Source organism: Cetorhinus maximus, chromosome 22 (genome assembly GCF_964194155.1).
Source record: "Cetorhinus maximus chromosome 22, sCetMax3.hap1.1, whole genome shotgun sequence".
Lineage (NCBI taxonomy): Eukaryota > Metazoa > Chordata > Chondrichthyes > Lamniformes > Cetorhinidae > Cetorhinus > Cetorhinus maximus.
Window position 1 is genome coordinate 50,557,957 of NC_135900.1, and position 13,818 is coordinate 50,571,774.

Genomic DNA, 13,818 nt, shown 5'->3' on the forward strand with positions numbered 1-13,818 from the left:
TAGGGATGGGCAGTAATTGCTGACCTTACCAACGACACTCATATCCCAATCACAAATTTTTTTCTTTTAAAAACTACACAGGGATCACAGGCTTCAGACAGCAGGTCACAGGACTCAAGTAACTTATGATAAAGGTTGACATGTTTAATTCTGCCTTTTTCAGATAACCTTTCAATGCATAGTGTTAGCAATTAATTAACATTATCTGAGCAATTAATTATCAAACTTCCAGCATTTTAGTTAGCTTAATCTTTTATTTGACATTGCAGCTCTGATCAAAGACCTGCATTTATGTAGCACCTTTCACGATCACAGCACATCAAAAAGCACTTTACAGCCATATGAAAGTGAATTTTGACGTACTGTCACTTTTGTAGTGTAGGAAACACAGCAGCCAATTTACACCCAGCCAGCACCCACAAACCATAAAGCTGAGGCCTTGTAGTAAAAACTTTATTTAAGGCATTAAAGACAAAAAGGTATTGTGGGTAAACCTCTGATTTTGAAAAACAATCTTTTGTGTTTATATTTTGTTCAAAATCTTTGTTCAACATTTTCCCCCTCTAACATACAAAGGATATTTTCTTTTAAGCTTAATTCACCTTCCCATTTTTTACTCACCATTCTTCTAACAGAATTGGCTGTTTCCACAAACTTTTGAAATAGATGCCCCTTGTTGTTTTCTCGCTAATTTCCACACTTGGTGATTCATATGGTCACTCACATTTCAATTCTGATCTGTTTTCCAATGTAGCTGGACACAAATCACTGTGGCAAAGGGTTACATTTACCAGGAGTATGCATCATATGCAAGACTCAACACCAAACCTTCTGTAGCCTTGCTCATGTTGAGACAAAGCATATGCTGTTCCATACGAGATAACAATATCAGGAGCACTGATATATGGTGATTTAGTGAAACTGGGTTTTTTAATCCAAAGTATCAAATTGAGTGATAAGGCTCATGGAAACGATAAATCAAAGATAATCTACATATTCTAATAAATGGCTATGTACTCCATGTTTCAATTTTTTTTTAAAAAACGCAAGACACTCAGGTAGTCCTTTCAGGTTACAGCAGTCAAGGTAAAAGGTAAGGGTGTGATAAGGTAGCTTGATGTGGGAACTTGATCCAGAGATATGAAAGCAGCAGCAGAGGACTATTCAGATGTTGGGAGATGCAAAGGGGTGTGCTGGATAGGAGGTCCTCAGTAGTGGGAATAGGTTTAAGGGTCTGAGATTAAATTAGTAACATGATTTTAGGATGTGGTAGTAGTGGTATGGGCAAAGACGGCTGGTGAGCATAGAATTCTGTGATAGGAATCTCAAATTTTGTCATTTTATTAATAACATAACAAAGGGAGGGGAGTGCAATGAGTTAATCTTGAGATCAAACTCTAATCAGAGATGGATGGTGCAATTTTGAAACAGCGGACTAGCTCAGAACAGTGGGGAAGCGACAACGAAGGTCTGGGACCACTGATGGCTATATAGCACTTAAGACTTGGGAAGGAGTTGTAAGGATCCATGATAAATGGAAGGTGTCAGCTGTGGCTCAGGTCATAGCACCCTCGCCTTTGAATCAGAAGGTTGTGGGTTCATGTCCCACTCCCGGAAACCAAGAACTGTGAATGTACTCGAAAGAGTTACATGAGATCTGTTGATAACTCGAAAGAGTTACACCTGAACAGGGGAGTACTGATTAGAGGTGTCAGCTGTGGCTCAGTTCATAGCAACCTCGCCTTTGAATCAGAGGGTTGTGGGTTCATGTCCCACTCCCGGAAACCAAGAACTATGATTATACTCGAAAGAGTTGCAATCTGTGACTGTTGATAACTCGAAAGAGTTCCATGATAAATGGAGAGGGGAATTTTGGTGTTCAGGTGAATAAGAGATGTGGGTGAATGACACCTGCGATGTGTTTTCAGGTCTAGGAGCATGCTGAAAAGGAGAGAGTGAAGTTCCATGAATTTCCCCATCAGCTCCCAGAAGTCTTTTCGCACTGGGAAGATAGGAAGTCACTTTTCTTAAAGATACTTAAAGCTTAAATTCTGCACATTATGTAGCTTGGATACCTACATGTAAAAACATATAGAAACACAACCATCTCAGTACTGGGAAAGTCACCGCTGGTTACCAACCTCCCAACATGAGCAAAGCCTGACTCATTATCTGTCCAAATTCCTCAAACTAGCTATGAGCTTTAAATAGTCAGCTCCCGGGTCATAGTCACATGCATGCGATGCTTTTCTTAGGAGTGTCAAAAATGAGGACAAGAAGAAAGGCTTCCTCTGTGGCCCAATTAAATGGGTGCAGTAGCAAGATCAAATATTTACTTATGTTGATAAAAGTGCATCTTAAACTGAAAGTTCTATACTCAATATATAATCTGTATAGACACAGAGAAGATGCTTAAAGACTTCAATTTATAGCCATATCTCAGCCTAACAAATGACTACTTCGCTAAATTCACTTTGGAAATACAAAGACCGAAAAAGGCAGTTGTTTAATTTAATAATTTGTTTAATTTAATAATTTTACAAAATGATCCACTTTGCTCATTATATCAGCCTTAATGCAATCAAGAGAATTACACTTCACAGAAAAATATATTTGAATCAAACAGAGCAGATATTTTGGATGGCTGAGAGCTTACTGAACCAAATGCAAGTCGAGACTCCAACTATCTTGACATTTAAAACATTTATGATCGTGGACAAAGATTGTTTGGCAGTAAGTGCTGACGGATCATTGTTTTAATGATTGTGGAATTGTCCTGCCATACCCTCAACTAGTTTGTTTGCTGAAACCATAATTTGTGCCCTTGTTATCTCTAGACTCAACTATTCCAAAGCTCCTCTGTCTGGACTCCCACTTTGCACCCTACGGAAATTTAAACATCCAAAACTCTGCTTTGTCCAAAATTACACCAAGTTCCATTCGCCCTTGTTCATGGATTTACAGTGGCTCCCTGTCTTACAACACCTCAATTGTAAAAGTTTCATCCTTGTTTTTTTCTCTGAAAAGCACTCCAATCCTCACCACCACCCCCACTTCTATAATCTCCTCCAGCCTTACAATCAATATTCCCTATAAACTGCACTGCTGTGCAGCAGAGAAGTTCCTGTGCAGACCAAGTTCAGATAAGCTTCTGGATTACCAGTGTGTGCACGGTTGCACATTTTATTTATGTATTTAGGTGTGCATAGTCACAGAGCCAAACAATAGCCTCATCAGCAGCTAGATGGAGTTCTTGAAGCCCAACTTCACACATTGTCAATGTCTGCTGACTATACGAGTCATTGTTTGAATTGCACCATAGCTGCAGCCTGGATGGTCTTGGTGACCCCACTGATGTTGGGTGGCTTCACAGAAGCCTTGACCAGTCCGGAAACGGTTTAAAAGGGCCACTGTCACCATGGGAGATCGAAGCCAAGTGGACAAGCAGTAGGAGTACAATGAGAAAGTGGTCACACGTGGGTGTTTTCCTCTACCAATCCTCCTGCCATAGATCCTCAGCATGGTGGGTTTAACAATATAGGGTGGCGTGAGGAAAGGCATTCTGCTGGTGGAGTGAGGGGTCACTGAATAAGGGCAGGCTTGGGTTGGGCGAGGTACGCTACTGGATCAATGTTTCTCAGGACTAGGAGCCACAAAGGGGGTGGGGGCAGGGGTGTGTGAATTGGTTGAATAAAAGTGCCTGTGATGATCATCATTATAATACTGTGGCTGCACAGAAAAATTAAAAAGGTCCCATGCGCTTAACTGTTTACGCTGCACACAAAAGAGGGGGCACTGCCTACAACCCTGCCAGAAACACTAAACATACGACTGGGAGGCCTGCTGTGCACAATTTATCTTTCAATCAACTAGTCTGGATTCCAACTCTTTCTGGTCCAATGAGTAACACTGCTTCCAACACAACAAAACACCGACCTTTGCTCCAGAGTTCTGCAGCAGGAAAACAACCACAGACATTAACCTGGGATGAGAAAGAAAAGCAAAGCATCGAGAGGGAAGGAAGTGAAGAGGCACGATTCAGGCAATGTAAACAACACTAATAAGCTAAATAAAAAGTTAGCACTGTGGAACACCACTGATCAAGAATATTTGCTCCAGCACTTAAACACGTACTATTACATATTTGTTCAGAATAATGAATTTAACTGCTTGGAAGGGAAATTGTTGGTTGTAGTTGAGTGGTAATCTTTGATTACAAAGAAAAGAATAAAATCCAGACAAGGACCTATGTGCTAAATTCTAAACTACATTCCCAAAAGCTGCATAGTGTGGATTCAGCCCCTGCTGAATTTTACTTAACTGTTTCTTAATCAAAGTGTCAAAAATCCCAAAACGCAACAAGTGCTATTGATCAAAGCCTGACATATTCTAACTTATACTCAAGGGATCTATGAAATATAGTTAAGTGGGTAACTTGGTATCATGCGGAGCAGAAATGAGCCAAGTACTGTTCACTGACAAAGGTTCCTCATCCATTTACAAACAAAGCCATCAGGGCAAAAAGGTAGGGTTATCACATTTTCAGGAAATTCAAGCCTAAATGTGCTTATCATGAAGCAGCATGGCAAGATTATTTGAAAACTTAGTTTAAGCAACGCAGCTGTTGCAACGACTATGCAACAAAAGTATTTCCCAACACATAAGCATGGAATTGAGAACAGTGAAATACTTCCAAAGTTCGCATTCCAAGAAGCAATAGATTTCTGCAGTTTTCAGAGGAGAGAAATTTCATTTTCAAGTTTCATCAAGGCTTTCCGAAAATTATTACACCAAGCCATAGGCATGATTGAGTTTTTTTTTTCAGGGAAAGCATTTTAAGTCTTTAAAATTCTGTTGCACAATACAATTTATTTTTGCAACATTGAAACAACTACCTAAGCCCCCCCCCTGCCTCAAAATATGTGGTCTATAAACAAGCAAACCTGGGCTGCTCACACTAGTTATTTTTACCACGATTTCTTACAATTTCTACTAGTTCATAATATTCTCAATTTTGTGATGCACCTTCATTGAGCACACAGAGTTCCTGGAGGTATCATTTTACACCACAAACTTCTCCACACCACAACAGCAGACAAAGATCACAAAAAAGGTTACAGCCTTGGTTCAAACATGGACTGAAGAGCTGAACTCAAGAGGTGAGAGTGAGTGCACTTGAGATCAAGGCTGCATTTGACAAGAGTGTGGCATCAAGGAGCCCTAGCAAAACTGGAGCCAATGAAAATCTGGGGAAAACTCTCCGCTGGTTGGAGTCATAACTAGCACAAAGGAAGATGGTTGTTGGAGGTCAATCATCAGTTCCAGGACTTCACTGCAGGACTTCCTCAGGGTAGTGTCCTAGGCCCAACCATCTTCTGCTGTTTTATCAATGACCTTCCTTCCACCATAATGTCAGGAGAGGGGGATGTTCGCTGATGTCTGCACAAAGTTCAGCATCATTCACGACTCCTCAGATACTGAAGCAGTCCATGTCCAAATACAGCAAGACCTGGACAATATCCAGGCTTGGGCTGACAAGTGGCAAGTAACATTCACACCACACAAGTGGCAAGCAATGACCATTGCCAATAAGAGAATCTAGCCATCGCCCCTTGACATTCAATGGCGTTATCATTGCTGAAACCCCCACTGTCAACATCCTGGGGGTTACCATTGTTAGGGAAGGCAACAGTTAAAGAAGTTCAATTGCTAATTATTAAGTTGTTTAACTAAGTGCCCATTTTGTTGGATAAAAGGATAACAGCTGAGACTAATGCTGTCTGTGGAGAGTTTTATGACAAGCAATAAACTCTGTCTGAAGGAGTCTGTCTTGCTTTCTGTCTTCATTTCTAAACAACTATTGGAATTTAATCTATTGGCCAGAAATTGAACTGTGGCTACAAGAGCAGGTCAGAGGCTAGGAATCCTTCAGCGATTAACTCACCTCTTGACTCCCCAAAGCCTGTCTACCATCTACAAGGCACAAGTCTCCGCGGCTACGTTCGCGGCCGGATGTCCCTGGAAAGGGAGCACGCGGTGTCTGCCGGCACCATCGAGGCCTTCCGTGCTCGGTGGGCACCGCGGGGTCTGGGGTGTTTTGTTGACCCCTTTAATCACATCTTAGTTTGATGTTTGTAAGTTTCCTTTAAAGTTTTTCCCTTGATTTTACAGCTGACCTGACTTAGGGGCTGTGCTTGTTTTCTCCCTTGTTCCTTTTTGCTCATTTAGTTTATTGTTTTGACTCAAAAGAGTTACAAGGCACAAGTCAGGAGTTTGTTGGAATACTCCCCACTTGCCTGGCTGAGTGCAGCTCCAGCAAAACTCTAGAAGTTTGACAAAATCCAGGACAAAGCAGCCCACTTGACTGGTACCCCATCCACAAACATTCACTCCCCCCCAACACTGGCACAGTCGCAGCAGTGTGTACTATGTACAAAATGCACTGCAGAAACTCACCAAGGCTCCTTAGACAGCACCTTCCAAACCCACAGCTGCCACCATCTAGAAGGACAAGGGCAGCAGATGCATGGGAACCCACCACCTCAAAGCTCCCATCCAAGCCACTCAGGATCCTGACTTGGAAGTATATCGCTGCTCCTTCACTGTTGCTAGATCAAAATCTTGGAACTCCCTCCCTAACAGCACTATGGGTGTACCTACACCAGTTCATGAAGGCAGCTCACCACCACCTTTTCAAGGGCAATTAGGGATGGGCAATAAATGCTGGCCTAGCCAGCGATGCCCACATCTCAAATGAATTAAAACTAAACTCTTAAAATATAGCGTCAATTCTTTAAATATAATGATTTGCGATATTCATCCAAATCTTCCAACAGGTTCTCAGCTGTTTGTAACTAACCATGTGCTTGAGACACCAAAATACATAGTGAGCCATAAACTTCAGTGGCACACTAGTTAATCTATCCCATTGTACATTGCTTTTCTAATACACATACACGACTCACTAAATACATAGTAATCGGTCAACCTAAGTTCTCATGTCACCATCCTAACTGCAGGAGTTGTCCTTATATCTTTGTAATATGCGTGTTAAAATTAATTTGCAATTCCTCAGTTACCAGATGTCACCTGATATTATCCATACCTCTTCCATTTGTCACTAGCATACAAATAAAATACCTTGCCAAGCAATAACCGGCATGTCCTTCCAACATCATTTTCACCAATTGAAGATAAAAAATATTTGTTGAATTATCAGCTTTTAATTAGCAAAATCCACAAGTGATGCATTACAAAGAATTTAACTCACTGTGGAAAATAGCAAGAGGTGGGCTTACAATTCCAATTATTGAACAGTGTTGGCTACACATTTAGGAGAATGCCTGGAAGCGAGGCCTGTTATTTCCTCAAAGGAACCCAAACATAAAGATCAATTATCCAGATTGCTCTTGTGCACCTTCAAACACCCAATTAAGAGAGCACATCTTTTCAACTGAAGAAGTAATGTGGAAGATCATCAGAAAGTAAAAGGGGGTGGCGGGGGGGGGGGGGAGAAAAGAGAGAAAGCGAAATTTATTACAATTTGTAAAAATGGAACAGGAGATACAGACTTTTTAAAAGCCTGTTAGAGGGTCACATTGACTGCCACCTGTCAACCAATATTTCAGTTACCTCAAGGAAAATGACCAATGCCTAAACTAATGGTTGGTAGCTTAAACCATGCCGGAAAATTATACCTAACACTGGCTTAAAAATATATATTTTATATCTATGTATAGAGTTGAAAGCCAGACTGGAATAAACAGACACCCCAAAACTATAGTTGCTGCACAGTACAACATACACCATGTGACATTACAGTTTATTCCCCTCCAGGAAAAGGCATACCACTGGCAGAAAATAATTACATTATGAAGAAAAGTTAAAGAGCAGAGTGTCACAAGATCTCCAAAAAAAACAGTAATTGTAGTGTTGGTATTTTATATATTCTGGGTTTCTTGTCACGCTTCTACATCCTACTCAAATTTCTGCATTACACTACAAGTGTTTTTGTAATGTACCACAAAAGTTTAGCCACTTAGTTGTCTTATCAACAACTTGACTTTTTTTTGTACAAGTAGCTGAATAGCAATTAAGCTCTGAACTCAGCTACAAGACTATGTGGCCTTAAAAGGATCAGACAACATAATGTATTGTGCATCACATGCCATAATGTTCCTGTCCTTATAAAATAACCTATCAGAAACACCATTGGGTTCATATTTTAGGTGTGTCCACGGCAGATAATAGTTATATGTTCATAATTTAGTTCCTGAAAAACTGGAGCCATTGAAAAGCACTTCACCATTGTCCACATATCCTGCTGAACTAACTGACCACTATCCAAAACAAAAATAAAAATACCTGGAAAAACCCAGCAGGTCTGGCAGCATCTGCCGAGAGGAACACAGGTAACGTTTCGAGTCCGTATGACTCTTCAACAGAACTAAGTAAAAATAGAAGAGAGGTGAAATATAAGCTGGTTTAAGGTGTGTGTGTGTGTGTGTGTGTGTGTGGGGGGGGCGGGGGAGGAGACAGGTAGAACAAGGCAAAAGAGAGATACGGAAATCCTGTCGGAGAGAAGAGCAATACTTCTTCAAGGTAGACATTCCTTGAAGACCACTATCCACTTAGTTCAATGTCTCTCACCACATTTTCAAAGTTCGACAGCATCCTCTGACTCATCACAAGCAACACTATGGGAAATCAGCTAGCATTTGTAGCTTAACTATCCCTTGAAGATTTTAAAAACTGACACCTAGCTTCAGGAATTTAAACATATTTATATAGCACTTTTAACATTATAAAACGCCCCAAGGCGCTTCACAGGAATGTTAAAGCATAAATTAGATACCAAGCCACAAAACAATATTAGGGCAGATGGCCAAAAGCTTGACCAAAGGATGTGTAGGTTTTACAGGAACATCTTAAAGGAAGAAAGTGAGGTAGAGAGTCAGAGAGGTTTAGGGAAATATTTTCAAAGCTTAGGGCCTAGGCAGGTGAAGGCAGGGCCACCAATGGTGGAGCAACTAAAATCAGGGGTGCTCAAAATTCACAATTAGGTGAGTGCAAATATCTAGAGGTTGAGAGCTTCGAGGAGGTTACAGAGATAGCAAGGAGAAAGGGTCATGGAAGAATTTGATAACAAAGATAAGAATTTTAAAAGCAAGATGCTGCTCCACCAGAAGCCAATGCAGGCAGCGAGCACAAGTATAATAGGTGAATAGGATTGTTGCAAGTTGGGACATGGGCAGAGTTTTGGATGACCTCAAGTTTATGGGAGAGTTTGGGAAAACTGCCTCAAATGTGCTGGAATAGACAAGTCTAGAGGTAACAAAAAGCATGGATGAGGGTTTCAGTAGCAGATTACCTGACTCTGCCCACCTCAGCTAATGTCATGGAGGTGGAAGGTGATGGCAGTCTTCGTGACGGTGCAAACATGGTCAGAAGCTTATCTTGGGGTCAAATATGCCACCAAGATTGCAAACAGTCTGGTTTAGTGTCAGACATTTGCCAGGGAAAGGAATGCAGTCATTAGCTAATGAATGGAGTTTGTAACAGGGACTGAAAACAATGGTTTCAGTCTTCCCGAAATGCAATTTCAGGTAATTTCTGCTTATCCAGTACTGGATGTCAGATAAGCAGTCCAATAATGCAGCAACAGCAGAGGAATAATGAGGTAGAGCTCAGCAGCCAACTCATGAAAACTAAACACTGTTTTGGGATGATGTCATCAAGAGGCAGCATGTCCATGAGAAGTTGGAAGAAGCCAAGGATAGATCTTTAGGGGACACCAGACGTAATGGTGCAGGAGTGGGAAGAGAAGCCATTGCAAGTGATACTCTGGCTACGGTTAGATAGCCAAGAATTTATTGCACCCCTAAACCATTGTATATTTTGTATAACATACATGGGCCTTACTTTCAAACTTCGTATCCATTTTGATATTTCTGATACCTCTAAATTGCCAACTGATTGCCAATTTTACACAACTGATTTTTTCACCTAGACTGAATCAAAATAGAAAAGCACATTGAAGGGCAAGATCAGTTTAATTATGCAGAACTCTGCAAATTACATCAATATTTTGTTTTAAATATTGGTCAAAAGCAAAACATACAATTAACATAGTGCCAATAAATAAAAGCCTTTAAGAATTTGCACCCCGCCCCCCCCTTCCTCCCAACCCCAATTAGCCCAGGGCATTACCTCCAAGCCACCAGTAATTTGGTCAGTTAATAAGTGTGCAATGTTTGAAAAAAAATGCTGCAAGTCCTGCCATGGAGTTCGATTGGACCTGTGTACCCGCTCTGATCAGGTTCTTCTGGCATTTTTAGCCTTCCCCAAATCCTCCTCTTAAAAATATGAATCAGAAGTTTGTGGGTTAAAGTGCCACTCTAGAGACTTGACTGCATAATCCAGGCTGACACCTCAGCGTTGCACTAAAATAAAGTGCCACACTGTTAGGAGATATTGCCTTTTGAACAATTTTAAATTGAGGCCCTGTCTGCCCTACTGTGGTTTTGAAAGATCCCATGGAACTACTAGAAGAGCAGGAGAGTTCTCCCCAATGTCCAGGTGAATATTTTCCCCTCAACCAACATCACAAACAAATTACGTTATTGCTTTTCCTTTATTACACAAAAATGTACCTGTCAGTTTTGTCATTTCTCACTAAATACATTAATAACCCAAAAATATGTAAATATATACACGAACAAGGCACACAGCACAATCCCTGACATGGACTGCTACATCAATGGTGCGCCGTGGAAACTAACTACACAATTGCTTACCGAACGAGAAGTAACATTCATTTTGGACTCTACTACAACTCAGTTATAAGGAAGAACTTGAGCCACAGAAATAGGAATGTTCTTGGCCTAACATCCAGTTTATCCTATTAACTGAGTTCAGCAGTGGTAACCGTAGAAATCCAATGGCCTAAGCATCCCACGTCAAGGAAAAAAAAACAAAGAGGTTCCCAATTCAGATTATAATCTAGCCATCCCTATTAGAATTATTCTTGTGCAGACATCCAATGTGATGCACCAACCGTCGAATCAGCCAATGCTCAATATCAGAAGGCCATTACCAAAACTAAATCTGAGCAACAAAAAGTTGGAATGAAAATCAGGAAAAGAAAATCAAACAGCTTTTAATGGAATTGAATTGAAGTTATTCAGATACTTTGGTAGTCAACCCTTCTTTTAAAAATAAAAACTGAAAGGCTGGTTTATACTTTTAAAACTATGCTACCATATGAGAAGGGTCAGTGCATTAATTGACAGATTCCAGTTTAAGTTTGCCCTAAATGTCGCATCAGCCCTTGGTACTATTATAGTTCCTTCGACAGGACCAGCACTAATGCAACAAGGAGGGGTTTAAAGAATGCGGCCAATCTTCCTAATTAACGCAAACATAACTTCCACAGAAGCATGAAACTTACCTGCAATTCACACCAAGCTACTTCCACTGTCGTCTCTGTGTCTAGACCTTTATAGACAGTTTTGAAAGATCCTCTCCCAATTTCTATGTCAAACTTCAAAAACCTCCCATCAGGGGAAGTTCCCACAGCCTTAGTCTCTATTTCTTCATTATCCTCTTGCGCCTTCCTCTCAAGATTTCTTGCCTCCTCCGCACTGTCATCTTCGTTGACTTTCAACTCGGCTTCCTCTTTAATTGGGGCAGTTTTTTGTTTTTTTCTTTCTTTGATGATAATGCTGCTACTGGTTGTACTCCCGGCATGATTGCAAACATCGACATCGGGTGAACGGACGGTGGCCCTAGGCGGTTCATCGCCAATTCCAGCGACTGTGCTTCCGTCTTTCGTACTACCATCAGTACACTTCTCGCATTTTTCTCTGGTAGCTGCAGCTGTGACCGAGTCAACAGTCGTTGCTTGTACTGGAGGCTGCGCTTCGTTATTATTGGTGATACTGCCTATTAAGGTAGCTGCATTATCCGATTCGGGTGGAGAAACAATAATGCAGGTCTTACTGGGCAGATGGTCCAACGCAGTAACGTTGGAATCGCAGATCACACTCCTCCTGATAAAACGTTGGTGCTCTGCTTTGCTGTCCTTGTCCATAGTATGTCTCCGTCTCTTGAGAGCCTTAAACTCTTCCTTTTTTCTCAAACTTACTCCAAAACGTTCCCCTATTGTCGTATCCGAACTGGAATTCGTACCATTTTTAGGGGGGCGCAGTAAAGACCCAACATTGTCTGCGCTTTCCGACATTGCCACAAAAACCTCGATTCCCAAAAGGTTCCAAAACAAAAAAAATGCAGTGGTTTCTTTAAACAAGATTTCAACGCAAGACAGAAAGCCAAGCGAATGATTGAAATGCAAAAAAAACAAGAGTACTAACTACGAAAAGAGACAAATGCAAATCGATTTTCTTTAAAGAGTCAAAATAATTCCATACTATAGTTGTGCAAAGGGTCGGATCCCTGGAACAGAAGCGTTCCTTTATAAAAAATAAAGAGACACACAATATTGTCCAACTCAATCAATTGCGATGCAGCGACATAAACGTGGACCAAATGATGTGATCCATCCATCCTTAATTAAAATCTCCGAACACTTTTCATCCAATCTTCATTTCTCAAAAGGGAGATAAAGAAATTTAAAATGAAAAAATCTAACGATGGAAACTGAGCCAAAAATAGTCCCTTATTCTCGAATAAGCTCCCAAAAATTAGATATTTAAAAACGTCCAGAAAGAAAAGCAATCAACGCAACAATCCGTTTCACAGCGATGTTGCTAGCGTCTGCTCCTTCAACAGCAGAGCAATTCCACAGTTATGGGGAATATGTTGAGTCGTTTTTTTTAAACACAGATAATGTACAGCGCCACAACTGTTCCGTCGATGGCCATAAGATTCTGCTATTCCAGGCTTTCAAAATGGATGCGATGTCTATAGTTTAAAAAAAGTCAGCAAAATTCAAACAAGCAACACAAGTCCGGGCTGCCAGATGGAATAGGCCTGGAAGCAGCAACAATAGAAAACCCCAGGGTAAGGTCGAGCTGCCCGGGGAGAGGCTCTCACTGCAGAGCTGTCCACATACGTAACATCCCGGCTTCTTCTCTTGCTCTCTCACACTGGAATCGATTTTTCAACAAGGGAAAAAAAAATCACCAACTTTTTTCTTCTACAGACAACTACAATGAATACCCGAGCCCCCCGCGCAGGAGGGGGGAGGCGAAGCTGGGTAATTAAGCGGGTATATCAGCTCCAAGCTCTTCCTCCCAACTGTAAATGGCGGACACACTGCCTTTCGCACACTGACTGGCACTTACCGAGAAGCTCAGCGCTCGAGCTCAAGGCAGTCCATTCACATGCGCGACACGCAGCGCACAGCCAGTTGGGAAACGTAGTTTTTCCATTTCTACTGATGGCGTTGGCGCACTACTTCGTTTGAAACACGCAAAGAGAAGAACTACAACTCCCATCATGCAGCGGGCGCTTTTCAGTTGGTTGGCGTTTATTTACCCCGCCCACTTTGCGTCGCTGCGGGAACGTTGAACCGAGCACGTGATTTGGACAATAGGAGGACGGAAAGAGAGTGCTGGGCACCAAGGTTTCTTTTTAAATCCTTAGTCATTCATTTCTCCGCCGTGATTCTTAAAGGGAAGATGTTATCCCCATGAAAATATACTGTAAGCTTTCCCAATTCTTCCTTAAATAACAAATCGTACATCGTTGCCTGATGGCGTGGTATTAGGATTCTCTCCTGATGTTGTACCTCCCCAAATGAAATAAAACCTTTGTGAGTAACCTTAGTTCACCATTGCAAAGCAAATATAAATCTGA

At 41.3% G+C, this 13,818-nt stretch overlaps 1 protein-coding gene across 10 annotated transcripts in view; it reads right to left on the reverse strand.

The window, feature by feature from the left end:
- LOC144696688 (serine/threonine-protein kinase WNK1-like) overlaps window positions 1–13,350 on the reverse strand; it is a 190,685-nt gene extending 177,335 nt beyond the window's left edge. For all 10 annotated transcript variants that reach the window (XM_078568286.1, XM_078568285.1, XM_078568277.1 and 7 more), the window contains exon 1: window positions 11,450–13,350. In XM_078568286.1, coding sequence (XP_078424412.1) covers window positions 11,450–12,241 — 792 coding nt within the window. In that variant the 5' untranslated portion in view covers window positions 12,242–13,350. The remainder of the gene's footprint in view (window positions 1–11,449) is intronic.
- Window positions 13,351–13,818: the final 468 nt, after the last annotated feature.